The 20,627-nt window shown below is 43.5% G+C and overlaps 1 protein-coding gene across 4 annotated transcripts in view; it reads left to right on the top strand.

Annotated features, from left to right (window-relative positions):
• The window catches only part of LOC116061323 (ankyrin repeat and fibronectin type-III domain-containing protein 1), a 133,576-nt gene extending 113,641 nt beyond the window's left edge, over positions 1 to 19,935 (top strand). For all 4 annotated transcript variants that reach the window (XM_031315457.2, XM_031315458.2, XM_035997676.1 and 1 more), the window contains 16 exons: positions 718 to 915; positions 1,734 to 1,847; positions 2,060 to 2,157; positions 3,299 to 3,389; positions 6,851 to 6,958; positions 9,310 to 9,409; positions 9,903 to 10,035; positions 10,385 to 10,504; positions 10,631 to 10,846; positions 11,974 to 12,140; positions 12,312 to 12,462; positions 13,848 to 14,016; positions 14,149 to 14,315; positions 15,030 to 15,237; positions 15,412 to 16,136; positions 16,223 to 19,935. In XM_031315457.2, the coding sequence (XP_031171317.1) occupies positions 718 to 915; positions 1,734 to 1,847; positions 2,060 to 2,157; positions 3,299 to 3,389; positions 6,851 to 6,958; positions 9,310 to 9,409; positions 9,903 to 10,035; positions 10,385 to 10,504; positions 10,631 to 10,846; positions 11,974 to 12,140; positions 12,312 to 12,462; positions 13,848 to 14,016; positions 14,149 to 14,315; positions 15,030 to 15,237; positions 15,412 to 16,136; positions 16,223 to 16,531 (3,074 nt within the window). In that variant the 3' untranslated portion in view covers positions 16,532 to 19,935. The remainder of the gene's footprint in view (positions 1 to 717; positions 916 to 1,733; positions 1,848 to 2,059; positions 2,158 to 3,298; positions 3,390 to 6,850; positions 6,959 to 9,309; positions 9,410 to 9,902; positions 10,036 to 10,384; positions 10,505 to 10,630; positions 10,847 to 11,973; positions 12,141 to 12,311; positions 12,463 to 13,847; positions 14,017 to 14,148; positions 14,316 to 15,029; positions 15,238 to 15,411; positions 16,137 to 16,222) is intronic.
• Positions 19,936 to 20,627: the final 692 nt, after the last annotated feature.

Below are 20,627 nucleotides of genomic sequence, written 5' to 3'. Positions count from 1 at the left end.
TAGATGAGTTATACACATGTTTTCCACAAGTTTTGCAGAAAAATAGTTTTACAATGGCAGCTTAAAATGATGCCTATGCACGTTCCCACCATTTTGTGTTCCCCTATAACCGCAAACGAAGAATACTCCTCCCTCTCTTGCCCCTCTCACTTTCATTGCCACATTTTCTGTCATTTTCTAGGTGATGTCATCCCTAAAGAGGGACTGCTTAGTTAAATGAAGTTTATTGAGGAATCTGCCACATCATTTTGGCAAACAAAGACATTAAAAAGAGTCCCTGCTAAAGCAATTTCAGTTGCTTTTGTAGGCCACTTTTGCAGGCCACTGCAATATCAGTATAGCCATGTGCACTTGATAAAAGTGAAACCAACATGATATTTACTTCTCTAATTGAGCTAGTAAATAATTTTGTGATGAACACGTGTTTTGTTCCTGAAAAAGTCCACAGTGGTATGGTTCTACTATAAAAATAGATTCACAGTATTTTGCATTTACTCTTTGAATCTTTGTTGGAAAAACAGCCCACTCAAAGTTATAGTCCAGCATTGCTTAGCTTTGAGCTGTTTTTACCAACTGTCTTTGTTATGTGTCAATATAAAAGCATTTTTCTGGAAGTCAAAGTAGTTTTGAAATAATGTGTAATGAAACTCTTCTTTTAATACAGTATGCATGCATTGACTTTTCTCTATCTCGCTGACTCTCCCATGTGTTTCTTAGTTGTGAGTCTGGAGGGCCGAGCAGTGCATTTGGCCACCTTGGTGCAGGAGGCTGAGCAGCGGGTGTCGGAGCTTCAGGCCCAGGTTCGAAGCGATGGTCCTGGTGAGCGGGAGGGATCTGACCGGGAGAGGCAGCTAAAGGCCTGGGAGTGGAGGCTCCGGCTCTTCCGACGCATGCAGACGGGCTTCGACCATGCTAGTAAGGCTTCAGGATGACTTTGATGCTTGTTACAGAGATTTTTTTTTAAAATGCTGACTGAGGGGAAGCTTGCCTCTCACATCATACGAGCAGTCGCTTTGGTTTTCATTTTTGCACCCCTTTCTCTGCTGGCATTCTGTCTGGGCATAGTTAATGGCTTCCACACTGGAAAGGCCTGCATGACTGTGTGTGTGTGTGTGTGTGTGTGTGTGTGTGTGTGTGTGTGTGTGTGTGTGTGTGTGCGCGCAAACATAACACGCCTGTATTCCTGCTTTAATTTTTTTACAGGCATTTCATGACACGCTTAGTAGCAGGGTAGACAGCCACCCCTGAAAACAGACTTACTCGCACGCACACACTCCTCCCTTCCACCCAAACCAATCTGTACTTTGATGTAAAAAAAGACTGTTCCCCTCTTTGTAATTCCACATACTCGTGTCATTTGATGGGTACGTTGTGTGGACATGAATGGAAATTTTTCACCACATGTTAAAATGTATTAGTTTAATTTAAGTTGATGTAGTTACATTCACAATCACTGACATCATCGCTTCTTCTCAGTTTTGACTAAGTCAACATTAACTTGTGAAGATGTTACATGTAGATAACAGGCATTCACTACTTGACACTTTTTTAACTTGCCAATTTCTGAAACTGAGCCTTGCATTGTACAACAGACCAGGGAGACTAAATGATGTCATTACAGTAAGCTGCCAATTGTATAAGCTCACTGTATTATAATAGTTATGATGTGCAGTGAAGGATCTTAAGTCTGCTTGTGTTTACTTTGCCATCTTTCTGTCTGTCTGCCTGCCCAGACCCTCCAGACGCCCCCAGTGTAGTCCGCCTGTCTGTAAGCAGCAGCACCAGTCTAAGGGTGGACTTCCAGGAACCTCTTTGTGTCAACTCTGCTGTGGTTACCAAGTACAAAGGTCAGCCACCGTGCCCGTCCCTCTGCTTCATTTAAAACCAACTACTCAGTATCACAAAGCTCTGGTGCAAAATGAAATGCAGATGAGAAGTGTTATTAAATACTACAAGTATTTCCGAGTCACAAGTGTTTTGGAATATTTTCAATACCAATTTCTTTTTTCTTAAGGTTTATTTATTGAAGTTTAAAAAATGTGTTTGTGTGTATTTGCAGTGAGCTGGAGCAGTGCTCCTTTATTAAGTCCTTTGCTGGGTGAAATGATTGTGGAGGACACCACTCTGCTACAGTGCAACATCCCTGGACTCACTTCTGTAAGTTCTGCCAGAATCTCTGTCTCCGCCATATGATTGACAGTCTTTTTCAGTACGATGATTCAACCAGTAGTAAGCAGGAAGAAACTGACCCAGAATCCAAAATAACAGAATTAAATCTCTTATATGTGATGCTGTCAAAATATAACACCAGGAGCTGCTCCACTGACAATAAATGTGTCTTGTTTTGATGGTCTGGATAGAACATCTTCCCATGTGTTCATTCATCCCTTCCTGCACATCACACCATTTTCGCATTAACCCTAATGAAGTAGTCCTATTTCCTCTGCTCCCACCACAGTCCCTAAGAACTACCAGATAAAAAGGATACAGCCATGCATTATCTAGGTAGTTTATGGGTGGTAAAGCAACACAAAGAACTCTGAGCTCTAGCTTCTCCAGCTGTTGGCATTGACTGATATAAAATTTAGATGCTATTCTGCCACACGAAGGCCCCTGATATTATTTACACAATTGCTCTGGCGACATTTGAAGGCATTTCCCAAGTGACTCTTCTTTACATATGTCAAACTCCGCACACAAGTTGTCACCATCAATCCCAAATGATGCGAGTGAAAGACGAATGGCCCTGCTAAAAACACAATTGGAAAACACAGTTTATTTGTTATTTGTTAAAAGTCTTGGCTCCTGACCATTCATAAGCAACAGTTGCAAAACAGCCTCCCAAAATGATGGAAAGAGCAGCTTGGTAGCCTGCCACCTGATTTATGTTTGGCATTTGTAAGCGGGCATGTAGACAAATGGACGCTCCATTGGTTGTTTGTTATAGTGTGAGAGAAACCCCTTCCCCCCTTTAAGACCCCCGCTGCCAGCCAAAGCTCACTCCTGTCACATGACAGGGGTCAAAGCGAGGTCAGGAAGTGTCGGCGGCTGGTTTGATTGATCTGGCTGAGAAAGGAGAGACAGAGGCCTGCTGTCTGCAGACCGGGCACAGAGACAGACAGAGCTTCTAGATAGATCCTTTACACTCCACACACACACACACACACACACACACACACACACACACATTGAAATTTAGACAGACAGCGACCTAGCAAGAGACAAACAGATGCATCACTGAATCGCACACATACATTTGTATACGGTGCCTTAACTGTCATCTGTCCTGTCCTTACAGGGGACCTATTACTATGTCCAGGTGTCAGCCTACAACATGAAGGGCTGGGGGCCTCCACTAGTTTCCACACCTGCCTGCGCTGCACCTTCCAGTAAGTCTCCACAGTGTGTATGTTTGTGTGTGTACTTTATGTTTTACACAAAGCAAAACATAGAACTTCAAGTTAACAACATCTCCAAACAAGTGCCCTGAAGGGGTTTGGCTTGCCTCACTGAATTAACACCACTGAAAAATTGTTTTCACACAGGACTTAGATGTGCGTGTGTGTGTGTGGACTTTGCACAATTTCACATTAGTTGATTTGGTTGTTCCAACGTCATTCTGACGTTGCTTTGGCATCATTGGGGGGGGGGGGGGGCAGCTGGACCCTCTGGGGTCAGCAGGCTGGGTGGGTTTTGGGACCCCCTCTGTGGACGTCAGAGTGTGTAACCATAGCCTCAGGATGGCGTTTGGGGCTGGCTGACAGAAGAAGGTGCCCGAGTTCAGCCAAGAAGTTAACCGTGAAGTCATGTGCAACAACAGCTGAGGTGTTGACTCACCAGCTCTGATCTTATTTCTTCCTTTCTGTATCTATCTATCTATCTATCTATCAGAGGTTTTCTAATAAGTTACAAAGGACAGATTGAGGACTTTACAATGTTTTCTTTGGTATATAGTATAATATTAGATTTGTTGGTTTGCAAGTAAATTAATTAATTTAAGTGAAGTGTTTAATTCAGTGTATTGATTTGTGAGATTGGTTTCATGATAGTTGTTTGTGTGCAGCATGTATAGTCTGTGCAGCCGGCGCACACCTACTGTAAGAGAGTGAACATAGGTACTGTGAGTGTAGATGTGTTGGCACACTGAGGGCACATCTGGGGAACACATGAACATGTTTGTCCTCATCAGCACACCGTGTTTTTCAGCAAGTGTGTGTGTGTGTGTGTGTGTGTGTGTGTGCGTCTTCATTTTAGGAGACTGGGCTTTCCCTCTCTTTTTTTCTACTGTCCACCTCCCTCCCTCTCTCAGAGCTAATTTCGATGTTGCGTGTTTGTGTTTTCCATTTGGGCCTACCACTGGAAATATTTGCATGTCTGTGCTGTAGCACGCGGCGCGGCCCCAACAGTGGGGGCCTTATACCGGGCCGTGGACGCCCATTAAAGGGCCCGCTTGTCCTGTCGGGACAGGCACCTTTCCGGGAATAGAGCTTACCGTGTTTCAGCCTCACGCGCCCTCCGGGGGGCTCCAGGAGAGGGAGTTGGGGTGGGGGTAATGGGGGGCGGGTGGTGGTTGATGGTGGTAAGGGGGGGGGGTTATCGCTGACACATCCTCCAGTGAGCCAGCAAGGATGCTGGCTCACTACCACAGTATGCAGAAGGTGTTGAAGGATCGTTTTCTGCAGAGATGGTCATCTATGAAGAGGGAAGGGAAAGTGTGTGTTTGTGTGTGTGTGTCTATATTATTGGTTATTATTATATAATTCTGTAATAAGAGGAAACAGGGGGAAAACACAAAGAGGGATAGCAACAGAGAGAGGTTGTATTACAATAACTGTGCATTCAGAATGTTTTGCTTTTGGAGGCATAGCAAATGTGTGGCGTGATACTTTCTGTCACTGGGTGACTGTGTGTGTGTGTGTGTGTGTGTGTGTGTGTGTGTGTGTGTGTGTGTGTGTGTGTGTGTGTGTGTGTGTGTGTGTGTGTGTGTGTGTGTGTGTGTGTGTGTGTATTCTGAGCTAAAATATGTGCAGAGCAGCCAGTAGCAGTGGTTCTCAGTAGGTCTGTCTGTCAGCCAACCACAGCTTTCTCACACTGGGGTGGGTGCTGTTTCCTATAGTACACACACAAGATCTGTTTGAGAAGCAGGTCGTCTCACACACCTCACACTCCTACTATTGGAAGCCTCAGGAACAGGGCCAGCCCAAGAATTTTTGGGGTCCCAGGCAGAATTTCATTAACCCCCTCCCAATCCCCAGGCTAACCTCACATAGAGTCCCACTGACGTATGTGTCAGCACTGTATGGTTATACAATAGTAAAAGTAGTTAGTAGTAGTTAAGTAGTCAGTTTAAGTCCAGTTTATTTCCATCTAACCAAAGTTATTGCTCTATAGTCCATGGAGCCAGGTTCACCTATTTAAATAAACCAAATAACTTATTGACTGATCTACAAACTAATGAAGATTCTCTGAAAACATGGCTCCACAATGGAAAATATGAAGATCAAAGAAGGACGACTCTCTTTATTACAGTTGTGTTCAAACTACCATTTAGGATTTTTTGAAGTTTCATAATAAATACTGAGATGTACCTAAATACCTAATTTGCAGAACCCAACATACAGCAGGCGATCCTATATGTCAGCTCATCTCTGCAAACTAAGCGGCAACTTCCGGTGCTGAAAAAAGAAGCCAATGCGGAAGTGCCAAAAACTGCCTATCATCGAGTGGCCATTTGAGGCATGGCTCCAAAAGGGAGTCGATCCCCATAGACCCCATGTTAAAATGTCCAACCTTACAGCAGAAATAAAGTTTAGAGTCTGATACAAAAACTGTTTTGGTCTCTATTAAGGCTGCAACTAACGATTATTTCATTCATCGTCGAATAATCTGTCCAATATTTTCTCGATTAATCGATTAGTTGTTTGGTCTATAAAATGCTAGAACATTTTGAAAAATGTTGATCAGTGTTTTCCAAAGCCCAAGATGACATCCTTAAATGTCTTGTTTTGTCCACAACTCAAACATATTAAGATTACTGTCATAAAGGAGTGATGAAAATGGAAATATTTAAGTAGCTGGAATATGATGATTAATCGATTATCAATTTCGATTCGATTATTTAAGGCACAGCCGTTCTTTAAGCTAAATACTAACATCAGCATGCAAACATGCTTAGCAAGCAATGTTAGCAAGCGGATGTTTAGCCGTTATAATGTTTATCTTGTTCCCTATTTTAGCTTAGCACGTTAGAATGCTAACATTTGGTAATTAGCACTGAACACAAAGCATACCTGAGGCTGACGTCAAAGTAATGGACAAATATAAAGTTTGACCTTATGATGGAGAGCTACATGAAAAGTTAAGGGATAAACTAAGTAATTACAATTCAACATGAGGGAATCATCAATGTCTGTACTGAATTTCATGACAATTTGTCCAATAGTCAAGACATTTCACAAAAAAACATTTCACAAAAATGTCAACCTGGTGGCACGAGAGGTAAGGTTAGTATGATTCATGCATCAGGGACCACAAATGTTTGTACACTTTTTTTCTTTTTTACCATTCATCCACAAATTGTTTAAATAATTGGATTTAATATGGATCAAAGTGGTGTACCGACACTGCCATCCATAGAGCTATGCAACTAGCATGGCTAAATATTTGTCTTGCATTACAGCAACATATTTAATAGGATTTTCAGACTTGCAGCACCCTCATTTCATCATCTTTGCTTCTCCATCATTAATGCACATCAAAGGTCTAGAGATCAGCACTACGGCTCTATTGATAAATACAGCACATTGCATTCTCACTTTTCTAATATCGTCATTCTCACCTCTGTCTGCAGGTTGGAGGGATATCGATGGCCGCGCTCCACGTCAGAGAGGCCAGAAGGAGGCACTAGACCAGCTACTTGGACAGATAAAAGAAGCTCACCGCCACTGTGTCTGCCATGGTATCAACAACTTTTTGATCGATTTGGTGGGCGTGTTTACATAAAATACAGAACAGTAATATGAGAGCTTTAACGGTTTGCATAGCTGACCCCTGGTGAAACCCAAACCCATAAACCTGGTAGTGATAGTAACTTAATGTACTCTACATATGAGCACATGTTATGCCACACTAAAGGTTTTAAACTGCCATTGGGTTCAACTATGGAATTGCATGCAGCAAGTGAAATGCACCATTAGCTGCGCTATGAGCTTCTGACATTAACCTGAGCTTCTGTCGTTTTAACTGCACCTGTCACATTTTAAACAAACACATCAGAATTTTCAGCCACCATCTAGTTCATGTTTCAGAAATATTCTTTGTGTAAACAAACACAAACATGAGCAATGGACGGTTCAACTCACAGGTGTAACACGTCTCACCAATTGCTGTGTTTCATCTCACCTTGACAGACACTTTACAATCTCAAGCACGACAAGTAGTCTGGGGGCCATACACCCTAAGACGGCATGCCACCTCAAAAATAATACCCTCCCCTCTGTCGCAACAACACCCCCACCCCCTTATACATCTTTCCATGACTCAGCCCTTCCTCTGGTGAATACCTCTCTCTCTGTGACAAAATGCAGATCAACTTCTTTCACACTCAGGCTGTTTATATCCCCAAACACTGCAGGCTGTAAGCTGGTCCCATAAGTGTCAAAACCTGTCCACAGTGACTCTTTTACATGACGGCAAACTGCATTTAGCGTGGGGCAAGTTGTCTCTCTTTTTCTCGCACACCCACATGCCCAAACACACTCACCCACTTACTATTGTCCACTGTGGCCAGACCATATTTGCAATAGGGCGAGACGCAATATAATAGTCAGTATTGAGTGGCTCTTGGTTCTTCAGACGGCGACTGATTGAGCTTGAGAGTTCAGGCACGGTAGCCAAGGTGGCGTGTCCCGGGGTCATGTTTGTTATTCCTGTAAGAGACGAGTCCTGGGCTGGAGTCGGGAGAGGGCATAAATTAACACTGACTACTGCTGCCTCCACCCCCCACAGCCCGCCAGTCGTCCTGTCTACTGTCCATACATACTGTATACACACATAAAGATAGACAGGCACACACATAGATACACATGTACATGAAACAGACACAAATATTCTAGTTCATGGTCTCTCTTTCAGCTCTGACTCTCTCACACATGTCCAAGTACACACCCCCATCGCAGCACGACTTATAGCCCACACCACATTCTCCCTCTTGTCCAAACACTATTAATTAAACTGTGAAAGAGGCCTTGACTAACACAGGCACCCCAGCAGTCAGCCCTACTTGTCTGTCTTACTCAGTGTCAAACAGGGAGTGAGGCCAGGAGGACCTGAGCTGAACAGACTCGCGAGTAAAGAGAAATTTGGGGAGGTGAGAGGGGTCGAGGGTGCTGTTTTTTCTTGTTACTCCACCTCGACTCGTCTACCTGAAGAGAAAATTAGTTCTTTTCGGGTCCTGAATGGGGGGATTTATTGACTTTAAGTGGCCTGGTGCTGGAGTAAGATCACCTGGAAGGGAGGAGAGGGAATCTGTGAAGGGTTTGGGACTCAGGATTTCTAATGAGTTGGGAGGTGCGTTATCTCACCAACAGGCGCCCACACAAACACACACACACATCCCTCTCTCACCTCCAACCACCTCCAGGCCCACTAAAAATAAACATGTCCCCACAGACTTAACTGACCTCCCTGTCAGTGAGTGGCAAAGGGTTAAGAAACATACAGACACACACACACACACACACACACACACACACACACACACACACACACACACACAAATTACTATAGCTCTTTGGCTCCACTCATATGGCTGCAGCTCAAGATATGCCATGCTCCAGCAGCTTTAGTATGTGCAGGTAAACACACAGACACACACACACACACACACACACACACACACATACATATACACACACACAGTTAGTGTCCCTCTGGGAGCAGAGAGCTAGTGGTTCCCTTAAGGCCCATAGTCTGCTGTTGGCAGCCAGCATGACTGTCAAATGGTGCCGCGCCACTGGAGCGCATGAAATGTCGAAAAACATTCCACTCCGACCATGTTGTTGGACATGTCAGGTTTGTTGTCAATTAGTTAACGACCTGTCACTGGAAGAGATGTTTCTAGAGTTTGTCAGGACAGAGGTATTCATTGGTGCAAAAAAATCAGACAACCAATCAGAGTCATGCCACAGTTTCTCATAAGTGCCCTGACTTTAAGCATCAAAATATTTATCCAAAAGTAATCTGACTAATTTGTTCTGGTTCTATTGAGTAACAAACATCTTTTTTCTTGTCTCTGTCTTGTCCACACAGAACAGTGCAAAGCTCCACCACAAGGGAGGAAGCATTCAGTATCCAAAAGCCTGCGCCACCTCTTCCAACCCACCAGCAAATTTGTTAAAAGCTTGAAAAGGTTGATGTTCTTTTTGTCCGCTTTCCTCCATGAAATGTGACATAAAAATAGTTAGCCTCCATACTATAGACTTTACACTATAATATGAAAGAAATTGTAATTGCTGTGTATGGCAAATGTGTTTAATTTGTCAATTTACATATATTTTCAACGAGTATTCATTTTGGAGAGTACATTATATCCATTATAGATTGTTAAATATACTTCTGACTTTATGGTGACATGGTTTCCATTGCAGCAAATAGTTATCACATTTTTAATGACATGTAGTCATTTTGATAATTACTTACTTTGAGAACATACACACAGAGACGTGCAGACCAGTGTAGGCTTTAATGCAAGTCCATCAAAATTGAATCACCTTCAGACACCAAGGCAAGATAGATGATACGTTTGGGGTGCTGTGAGTTGTGCAATGTGTCATTTTGATATTTAGTCACTCAGTGGCGTAGTGTTACTGTAACACATGTACTTTTTCTGTGTTACTTTCCAGAGGTCTCTATCTGACATCCATACTCTACAGAGATGACAATGTGTTGGTGACTCCAGAGGACCAGATTCCCATTGTGGAGGTTGAAGATTCCTACTCCAGCTCCCTCATGCAGGACTTCCTCTGGTTTACAAAGGTAGACAGACAGACAGACAGACAGACAGACAGACAGATATATATATATATATATAGAGAGAGAGAGAGAGAGAGAGAGAGAGAGAGAGAGAAACGTACAACACCACACTTTGATATATTTCTCAGACAATTGATGACCCACTACAATCATCATAAAACTGATACAAATCTAGAGGAATAATTTGTTTTAAGATTGTGCTAAAAATGGGTGTTTGTTTAGTAATTTACATGGACACATTACTGCATTTTAACAAATGATTACATTACCCTTTGGTTACTACTCTGCAAACGGAACTTTAGATCATAAACTGAAAAACATTTTGTATGTGTGCATCCAATCCACGTGCCAGGTCTCCTATCTATGGGAGGAGATTCCCTGGCTGCAGCAGTGTCTCAGTCCGTCCCAGTCATCCTGTTCCTGTACTCTGCAAACACGCCTCAAGATGCTGCAGGCAGTCTCCCATCTACAGGTAGTACAACGCCAGCATCACAAACTATTAGGACTATGGTTTCGAAATGTAAATGGTGGTGATGCTCCAAACGAAGAGAAAAGCACTGAACAGCAGTACAATTATTATCTGATGTCTTTTCATCAGGGAATGCTGGGAACCCAGGACCTTGGTCAGGTGTACTTTGAGCCAATCAAAGACAAGCATGGTAATGCCCTGCTGGTGCTCCTGAAGGACATGAATGCCTGTCCCAACCTGGATGGGGTTCGCTGGACGCAGCTTTGCAAACTGCAGCTCCAACGCAAGTCCATCTCTTCCCCTGAAGAGCCCACTGCCTTGGACATGCTTCTCATCACTCTCCACGTGAGTCCGACATGATTAGACGGGCACTGATTGGTAGTTAGTTCAGTTTTGGAAAATGTGTTATTTTTGCTTTTGTTTTGGAGACAGGCTGCTGCCACAGCAGTTAGGAATGGTAGGAGGGTTTGTCAGCAGTGGTTGTGGTTTTCATCAGGCTCATTCTTTGCATTGTTTGTTACCCGGAGAGTTAGCAAGATGAAACAGCATAGTTTAAGGCCCTTTGTCAACAATAAAATGCCCCCAAAAACACTGGAAAGCATTTATCTATTAGTATCGCTCTAATGTTTTTTAAACTCTCATTCACAGAAAACCAGTGGGGCTACCCAGTGAGCCAAACAACATGAGGCTCTGTGGCTGAAACAATAGCACTTTAAAATGAAATGTGCTTCCAATTACCAGTGCTGCTTGTGCAGACACTCTTTATTGTTTTCTATTCCCTCCTCATCCATTTGTTACCTTTTTTGTGCGGACACATATTGAATTGGCTTGCCAACAAATTAATTAAAAGCCAGATTTCAGGTCAACGATCCATGCCGACCCAACATGAATGTTAATCATCTCAGTCACTTTATTTTAGTGGAAACTGGAAGGTTACCTTTGAATTTCAGCATTGTGGACCTGATGATGATAATCTTGCAAACTGTTGTTGTTTTGTGTTTTGTAACTAATGCTGTGTGGCTGTTTTGTTCAGAACGACCACAATCTGGAACCAAACCACAAGTTGATTTTGTCTATATAGCCCGGTAAACTTGATACCATTGTTGCAATGCTGTTCTGTCTCCAGTGTAAGTTGGTTTGGCCTTGTGGTTCCAAAACAATGGTGAAGAAACCCTTTGGCAAAACCACATTTCACTGAAATATTTGTTTTGTGGCCAGTTATGAACAAATTGTATGATGAAATACATAAAAATGTACTGATGGGCTACTTTGCCGTGCTGACTTCCACTTTAAACATGTTGGAACAACTTTAGAGTGAAGTCTCTCAAGGACTAACAACGGCAAAACATGAAAACACAATAATTTAGATGATTGTGAGGTTGCTTAAAGAGATAAAATTAGAATTGTGTCGACCTCAGTCAACACTACCATACCGTCCTCTAACTTAGTCTCTCTCCACCTGCTGTTCCCAGGAGAAGCTGGCATATCACAGGCGAAGCAAGAAGACGTTGCCTCCAGGCTTATACCTGGGCTACTTGAAGCTGTGTACATCAGTGGAGCAGATCAGAGCGCTTGTGCCCCAGAAACTGCCCAACGTCCTCTGTCACTCCAAAATTCGGGACAACAGCAACGTGTCCAGGTGGGGATCATATGACACCTAATATGGGTCAGTGTATATGGGTTCTGGATCAGTTTTGACCAGACACCTGAATATACTGGCTAAACAATGACAAGGATACCTGTTAAGTGGATTGATGCACCCTTTTAAAGCATTCCTGTGAGTGTGTGTTCCGCATGTGTGTTGTTTTAGAGAGGAGTGGCAGTGGCTGCAGGCTCTCAGCTCTCTGGAGGAGTCGTCGGAAATGGACCATGAAGAACAAAGTGCTCCACATCGCCTCCTACAGGACCTGCGCAGCGCCATCAAAGACCTGATGGCATACATCAATGTCCCTGGCAATCAGGTCAGAGTCAATGTGAAACTGTGTGTATCTTTGTCCATAAGCATACGGTTCTACAGTGAGATGTACAACCTTTTCTTTACCAAATGCAAAACAAAAATGGTATTTTTTGTGTAGACTGATTTTGACTGATATCATGGAACCAGTTGAAACTCCGAGAGAGATATCTAGCCAAGTTCCAGAGGCAGGCAGTAGCAAGAGCTCAAAGCAATGAAAATGATTCCAATGGTTATTCAGCCAATTCTGGTTAGACCACTAATTCTACATGATTTCTGTAAAAGAACATGGTTTGAATTCCAGCACAATGGCAATCATTGTCCATTCGACTTTAACCTTTTACCACCCACTCTTCCAGCTAGCACTAGACAGAACTCTACGGCTGCGCAATGAAAAGTTACATGAATACATATATGAACATATGTATTGATAGATTAGAATGACATAATGTAGAATTGAAACCTTAAAGTTTGTTTCCAAAGGGGATGGATGTTATGGTAAACAAACAAAAATCAAATATGGCTTCAGCAGTGTATTAGTGACATGCAATAACCCATAATTACAGCAAACCATACTTCTCATTCCACTACTGGAGTTGGAGCCTCTGGTTCTACTTTCAAGATACTCAAATGAGTGAAAAAATGACTTCATGGTGGGCTAGCGGTCTGTGATCCCTACCCTTCAACTGTGACTTCCGTTTGAAGGCAACCACTCACCCTTTACTTCTATCTTATAAAATAAAAGCTGAAATAACCTTAATATATATATGATAATCTTGCACAAAAAGAACTGCACACATTAAAATGACATGATGTCAGTATTCTGTCACTGTTTTAAGGTTAAACTGATTTATGCTTCTGCGTTAAATCTACGCTGTGGCTACGTATGTAGGAACGTGGAGACACGGACCCTACGCCGTAGCCTGACACCTCTTGAAAAATGTAACTTCACGTCGCGGCAACGTACGTCGCTCGGCCATGGCTTGGTAGCGTTGCATTTCCCCCTACTCATTTCCTGGTTCTCCTTCTCCATAAGCAACACGAAATCAAGGAGAGGGTTAACTTTTTCCTGCTACAGATTTCCCACCGTGGTCAGAAAGCACAGGGGAGACACTTTGTTTCTCTCACTATGACTCTAGAGTCGGTAGGCTACCTGCTTCAAAGCTAATCACTGTCATTCTCTCACTCGCTCCACCACACACTCCCCACGCACAAACATGCCGGCCCTGCTATTCTCTTAAAGAGATCGAAGCACACACCAACGCACAAGTATAAACTTTAGGCCACTTGCGTAGGCTACGGCGAAAGCTCTACGTGGAGCCTCCGCACAACCATAAAGCACGCTTAAGATTTACATCGGCATACTGAGAACACCTGTTGCCGTGTGTTTAGGTGCAGGACTTCCGTATCTACAGCCAAGAAGTGGTAGAGTTTGGAGAGAAAGTGTCCTTCCTGCTCCTCCTGCCACCTTCAGATGAAGTGTGCACAGCTCCTGGTCAGAATAACCCATACTCCCCCCGCTCTGGCTTCCTCACCCTGCCCCTGCAGATCTTTGAATTGGGTCAGTATATCCGATTTTGGCAGAAATGGGAAATTTGACACTAACTGCTGTTTCCAAATATATGTTCCTGTATTTACGGGCACAGTGTTTTACATTTCTTTTTTTTCTTGTTGGATTCCCTTTCTCCCTCAGTCCACTTTAATGCCTATTGCCCCAGTTTCATCGGCCAGTACTGCAGAGTTTCGGCTTTGCTGGAGCTGGAGTCCCTCATGTCCCAGCAGGCCCTAAGGGAGGCCTTCTCTGAGGCTGAGCTCATTGCTGCTAAGAAGAAACACCAGCAGGTCCAGGAACACATACAGGTAACACAACTGGAATATATATATATATATATATATATTTTATGTTTTACACACGGGCGTCAGTTTGGTTTGAAATGTGCTGGGGACAGAGACGCATTCGGAAGTGCATTTTCAGAAGTGCTGGGTACAATGACGCATTTCATGGTTTGAAAGACGCTGTCCTGTATCTTACTAATGTAAAAAAAAAAATTATACAAAAATGTGATGATGTCCGACATGTTTTATGAAAAAGAAAGCTTTGACAAAGTAACAAGTTCCATTTGGCAAACACGTGCCACCCACCCCTTCCCCAACCTAGAACGCATCCCAGTGTTACAGTTGTTGCAGGGTTGTGAACAGAGAAGCGTGTAGCCAGCGCAGCAGCACAACGGCTGTGTCTGTGCCTGCCCTGTGGGGATAGAGATTTTTGTGGATTTGTTGGCATCTGTCGCTCAGGAATTATATGTGTTATGAACTTTATTTTTTTTAACTAAATTGAGCTCGAGGTTTTCAAAAAAAGTGGTGGGTACAAAATGACTCATGATGAAATCTGATAGGTACGCATACCCACCGAAATCGATGCCTATGGTTTTACACACACCTAGGTGTTTGGATTATGTACTGTAAAACTGGTGTTTGTATTGTATTTGTATGGAAAATGGATTGAAATTAATCCAATAATACATTTGATTGTTACTGAGATTAACTATTATGAATTTGTTGACTGTACAACAGCAAATGGAGGAGGTGTGGCGCGATGCGAGGTGGATCATGGACGCCCTGCAGTATGCCCGCTACAAGCAGCCAACAGGAGGCATCTCCATAAGCTGGATAATTGACTTCTCCAAGGAAGTGTTGCCCGAAAAGCCTCCCTCTACCTCCTCCCAACCAGACTTCATGCCCTCCCCCATGCCTTCACCCGAACCCTGCCGCAAGCACTCAGGTCACAATCAACTCTTACAACAGAAACATGTTGGATTCTGCGGTTATATGATGTTGTAAATAGAGGATTTAATATTGAACTTACAAAAATGACATTAACATACATGATTCTGGTATTTGCCATTTTTTACTTCCTCATACACTATCAATAAGTACTTTTTCTCACATTCTGCAGATTTTGCTGGACTATCAGATGAGGAGGGCTCCTCTGAGGTCTTCCTAACCACCGACAGCGACTATGACTCTAGCCGTGCCCAGAGTCCCCGTGAGCTGGATCTGTTGCCGCCCTCACCCGTCTCATCTTCTGCGCCGCTGGAGCCCTGTGGTTTCCTGCGTAGTGACGGGAGCAGCTCAGGAGGAGGGATGTGTCTCGGTGGGAGTGGATGCGGAGGTGGGGCGCTAAGGGATTCCACGCCAGATGTCCTCCAGGCCTCAGAGCTGCAGCACGGGAGGGAAGGCGAGCAGTGTGGCGGAGGAGTTCACTGTGTCAGAGAAAGGCGAAGGGGGGGGCCAGAGCTCTTTGACAGTGACTTCATCCTGCCCAGCAGGCAGATCGAGCTGTTGCACATCACAGAGAAGAGACAGGCCTTCTGTGTGAGAACCAGCAGCCTGGAGTTCCCTTCCACCACCTCAGCCCACCAGCCTTACTCCTACCACACTACTTGCCCCTCGCCCTCCAACTCGCCACAGCGGAGATGGCACAGGCCCTCGTCGGTGGACCGCTGTTGCTCGGCTGAACGCTGCCAGCCACGGCTTCCACCAGCGCGTACGTTATCAGAGGACAGCGGCACACAGAGACTCTCCTCACCATCACCTGCTGCCCTCAGGAAAGGCTGTCATGCCACACTCAGAGTGTACCCGCAGTATCGCACAGGCCTGCCAAAGGAGACCAGTGTTAAGGTATTGATGTGTTTAAAGCTATTCACCTTTAAATTGTTGTTGTGTTTGTGACACTCTGAATGATATTCTGTCTTCCCGTGTTTCAGCTTTGTGCAACTCCAGGTACGTCAGCGCGGGAGATAGTCCAGCTGGTGGTGCAGGAGATGAACATTGTGTCGCGGCGCATGCTCGGTAGCAGCGGAGGCGGTGGTGAACAGGAGCAGTGTGTGTACTACAGTCCCGAACAGTTAAAGCACTTTGGGCTCATGCTGGTGGTGGACAATAGAGAAAAGTGGCTTCAGGATGATTTCTGTCCCCTGGAGCTCCAAAACCCCTGGCTGAGGGGCAAACTGTGCGTTCGCATTAAGGAATATTCACCACTAGCACTCAAACACAGCCGGGCCACCACAGTGTGACACTTCCAGGAGAGAGAACGAGAACATTTAGACACATAAAGAGAACATTTAAGAGTACCTGCCATGTGCAGATTCTCTGGATTAACTTTGGATAAATGTGTTTGGAAATGAAGGAACTGTTACATTTGTACAAACAGGCCTAAACTCTACACTATTTTCTCTCACTGTGGTGTTACCATCCACAACTGCAGCTATTACATGTCATATTTTCTGCTGTGTTCTTGTTATGAAATGCTTCTATTTCCATGAAATGTGTTCCCCCGTACGTAGGATCTTTTTTTTTATGAACATCAGAGACCCTCATATGGACACCAAATGAACAATAACAAAATGGAACAAAGAGAAATAGTTTTTGTGCTGTCAGGAATCATTTGGGAAAAAGATTGTGATGCTGAGCAAGATTAATAGAGGGTCACTTTGAATTTTGCCAAGATTGACGCCGGCACATTGGGGCGTGCACGTTGCCAAAACGACATGGGCAGCATCATCCTCCCCAGCCACACTATAAACTCTCTCATTGTGTCAGGCCCAAAGATCTGTCGGCTGCAGCCGCCCGGCCCCATGTCCCCAGGATGTGGGCTCTGGACACGGCCCAGAGGGCAGAAAGGAAGGGAGAAGTACAGAGGGCGGCTGGCGTCTCCGCTTGGGGACGCAATCGGCCCGACGATTTGGCCCGTCAGCCTGTCACTCAACTGCTCTTGTCCACTGTACTGTCTGGTGGCGAAGCAGCCAAGCAAGGGAGAGAGAGCTTGATAGAGAGTGAGAGAGAGCGAAGAGGAGGGTGGAGGCTGCATCTTTCAGATCCTGGCACTGGCTCTCTGGTGCTCTTTTGCTCCTTTTTCGGCAACAGATCCTCTGTTGTAGTGTAGCTAACAAATACTCATCTTGTGAAGTAACACAAAATAAAACCAGCCAATTTGGATTTTCACAACAGAGAAAACACAAGCAATACTTGAGCCTTTTGGTTTTTCTAATAGATGGGGAAAAAAGCATGTAAACCTTCCAGAATTGTGCTGAGTACATCTAAAGTACTGTAGTTCATGCTGTGCTAAAAGTGCTAAAAACTGTGTTTTGTTGTGTTTGGTTCAGTGGTATTCCCAGATGCTTCAGAAAATGGTGCCCGCCAGTCTAGAGCTGGGTCTCCCAAAGGGATTCTAGTGTGAAAGGGATGACTCTAGTTAAGAGGCCCAGTGTTTATTAGCAAAGTAACATATCCTACAGTTTATTCCAGAATTTCCTCTGAACTGATTCAAAATAAGTTATATATTAACTATAAGAGGGTTTAAAAAGGTTTACGTTTTAGCCCCTGAACGCACCGCCACGACCTGCAATGCGCATGACCGATGGAGAATTGTAAAGGCGAAATGTCAAATGTAAAACACCCATAAAACAACATTGTCAAACCCACAGCCAGTGTGGTCTATTAGATAACATTGTAATAGCTCACACAGCCAATTGTGCTCAGTCTGCCGTAAACATGCTAGCAGATTAGCTCGCGAGCGGTAGTGCTCAGCTTGTCTACCCTAATGGGTTATGGGACCCTCTCCTTGCAAATGGAAGCGTTCAGTCGGGAGTCTCTAATATGTGGATTACCTCAATCACCAAAACACTGATGCAGGTATTGTACTTTTGGATGAACCACTATTTCTGACTACACAATAATTAAGGCCTCTTACCAATCGACATCCTTTTTAGCTAATTTTTGGGAACCTGTGCCAAGTTTTGATTTCTCAGTTCACACTATACAGTGCGTGAAACCTCACAACTTTACATTTTAAACAGAACAGTCTGTGCATTGTTTACATCGAACTCCACATCTCAAACTGCAGGCTGCTGTGTTTAATTTTTGTGTTATATATTTTTTTTTATCAACTGTTTTTCAGCATATGATCAATACTTTTTTCCGGCTATAAAACGTCAACATCATACCGTTAACAGTAACCTGCAGCATTTTCAAAATGTAGCACCAGAAAGGTCAAAAAGAGGAGAGTGGGATGAAGTCAGTGGACCTGTCCTCAGTTACTGTAGCATTCCAGGTTCACAGAATGTTGTCGAGCCTGTCACAGGGGGAGTTAACAACGGCCTCTCTCAAAGTGTTTACAGAGGTTAGTTTCCTTACACTTTCAAACGTGTTTACGTGTAACTACTGTATATAGATGTCTTAAGACACTGATAACTGATGTTATAAGTTGTAGTTGGTTTTACTAATGGCTTGAACTGTTGTATTAGCGCTTAGATGTCTTCTTTATTCACATTGTTATAAGCGGTTTTTACGGGGGCCAACTGCAAAAAACAACACAACCAGTAACCGAACTATGTACATAGACTAACAAAGACCAGGGGATGAATGTACTGTATCTGCCCTAAATGTGAAAGTAAGTGAATGTGGGGCTGTCATCACTACTGAGGTCAAAGGACAGTGAAGTTATAGGCAGGAGTCTGTCTTAAGATTAAGCTGAAGGGGAAGAAGGGGATTTGAATTCCCTGTCCAGTTGAAACCTAAAGTAAAGCCCCATGTTTACAAGTAGCTGTTGGCAGATCCATCAGGCAAAGTCATGAAGGAGACATCACGTCACTTTTTTAAAATCTATTTTTATTGAACAATAAATGAATATTACAAAATAAAAGCCTTGGTTGTTTACGAGGGTTTCTTCTCTTTTAACAGATCACTGCACACGAGTGTAGGACGTTTCTAACCTTCATGTGAGTCCCACTGAGCAATAACAACATCTTTTATGTGATATTGACCTTTTTACACTTCCTGTTTGAGAGATACAGTACGTCTCCGCATTAACTGCACTACGTTGACTTAGCTTGAAAGCTGAACATTCCACTAGGATTCATGATATATGTTGGCAACCCTCATCAGCCACAAGGAGCATAACAAGCTTATATTTCAAATGTGTGGAGATCAGATTTTCTTTGGGGCTTATTCTTTTAGTTTGTAGTTTCATCCACATGTATGATACACTCCCAAAAGCTGCTCATTCATCTGATATGAATGAGAGTAAATGACAAATAGAGGGCACTTGTTCCTACAGATGCTATTTTGCAATGACCTCATCAGTGTTTGTCACCCAGTTGCTGAAAACTGAATGGTGGGCAGCTGCAGATAGAATCTCACAGTATAAGTGATGGGCATGGCCACATGAAGCCTGCAGCGTGCACTCGCCAGGGATGAACAATGATGCTACTATTGCCTATGTTGATGGAGTGTTTTTTTTGTAACAGGTTTGAATGGAGTTTAGGCTTAGCATTAGGAAAAATACTTGACATAATGACATCCCCTCCACCAGTCTCAGGGTGATGTGCATTACGTCAGCTTTACGTTCTCAATGCAGTACTGTAAAGATGAGATATGCATGTTTGTTGAAGTACACTCAACATAAAGTATCATAAAAGATCTAAAGTAGATGCCTCTTTTTAAATAAGATACTAAAATATGGTTTTTCAAACTCAGTGCTGTTACGCTCATTAAATAATAGTCTTTAAGCATTCAGTTGCTATTGGTGAGGTTTAATTACTTGAGACAGTTCAAATACCTCATATTTTGCTCATTTTCAGGTTCATAATTGTATTTAGAGGTACCAGAATAGCTTTACATGGTTTAATTTTCAAAAAACACCATATATTTGTTGTACTGCACATTGCTGCAGCTCCTCTTTTCACCCTGTGTGTTGAGCTCTCTGTTTTAGCTACAGAGTGAGACATCTCACTTCTATTCCATCTTTGTTGGGAGTCGCGCATGCGCAGTAGCTAGGTAAGGACTACTAGCCAGTCAGAAGCAGAGTAGTGTAAGCTAGTGTGATCCAAAAGAAACCTGCTTCAGCTGGTAACCTATGGCTTCGGCTCAGCTGTATATGTTTGAACCCGAGTCTAAACCTAGTCTACCTTTGCAACCTAGACTGGAGCAAGACGTTTCAGAAGGGGAAAGTTATTTAAATGTTAACAAATTAATCTTTCATAATGTAACGTTTTAATTCTGCACTGTCTCCTGGACATGGCGATACAACTATCTGAACTCTTCGGGCCTCCGCTCTAACTAGCTTGGTTTTGTTTTCTGTTGGAGATGGTAAGTACCTTTGGGGTGGACTTT

Source organism: Sander lucioperca, chromosome 22 (assembly GCF_008315115.2).
Source record: "Sander lucioperca isolate FBNREF2018 chromosome 22, SLUC_FBN_1.2, whole genome shotgun sequence".
NCBI classification, from domain to species: domain Eukaryota; kingdom Metazoa; phylum Chordata; class Actinopteri; order Perciformes; family Percidae; genus Sander; species Sander lucioperca.
This window is presented reverse-complemented; position numbering and strand designations above follow the sequence as displayed.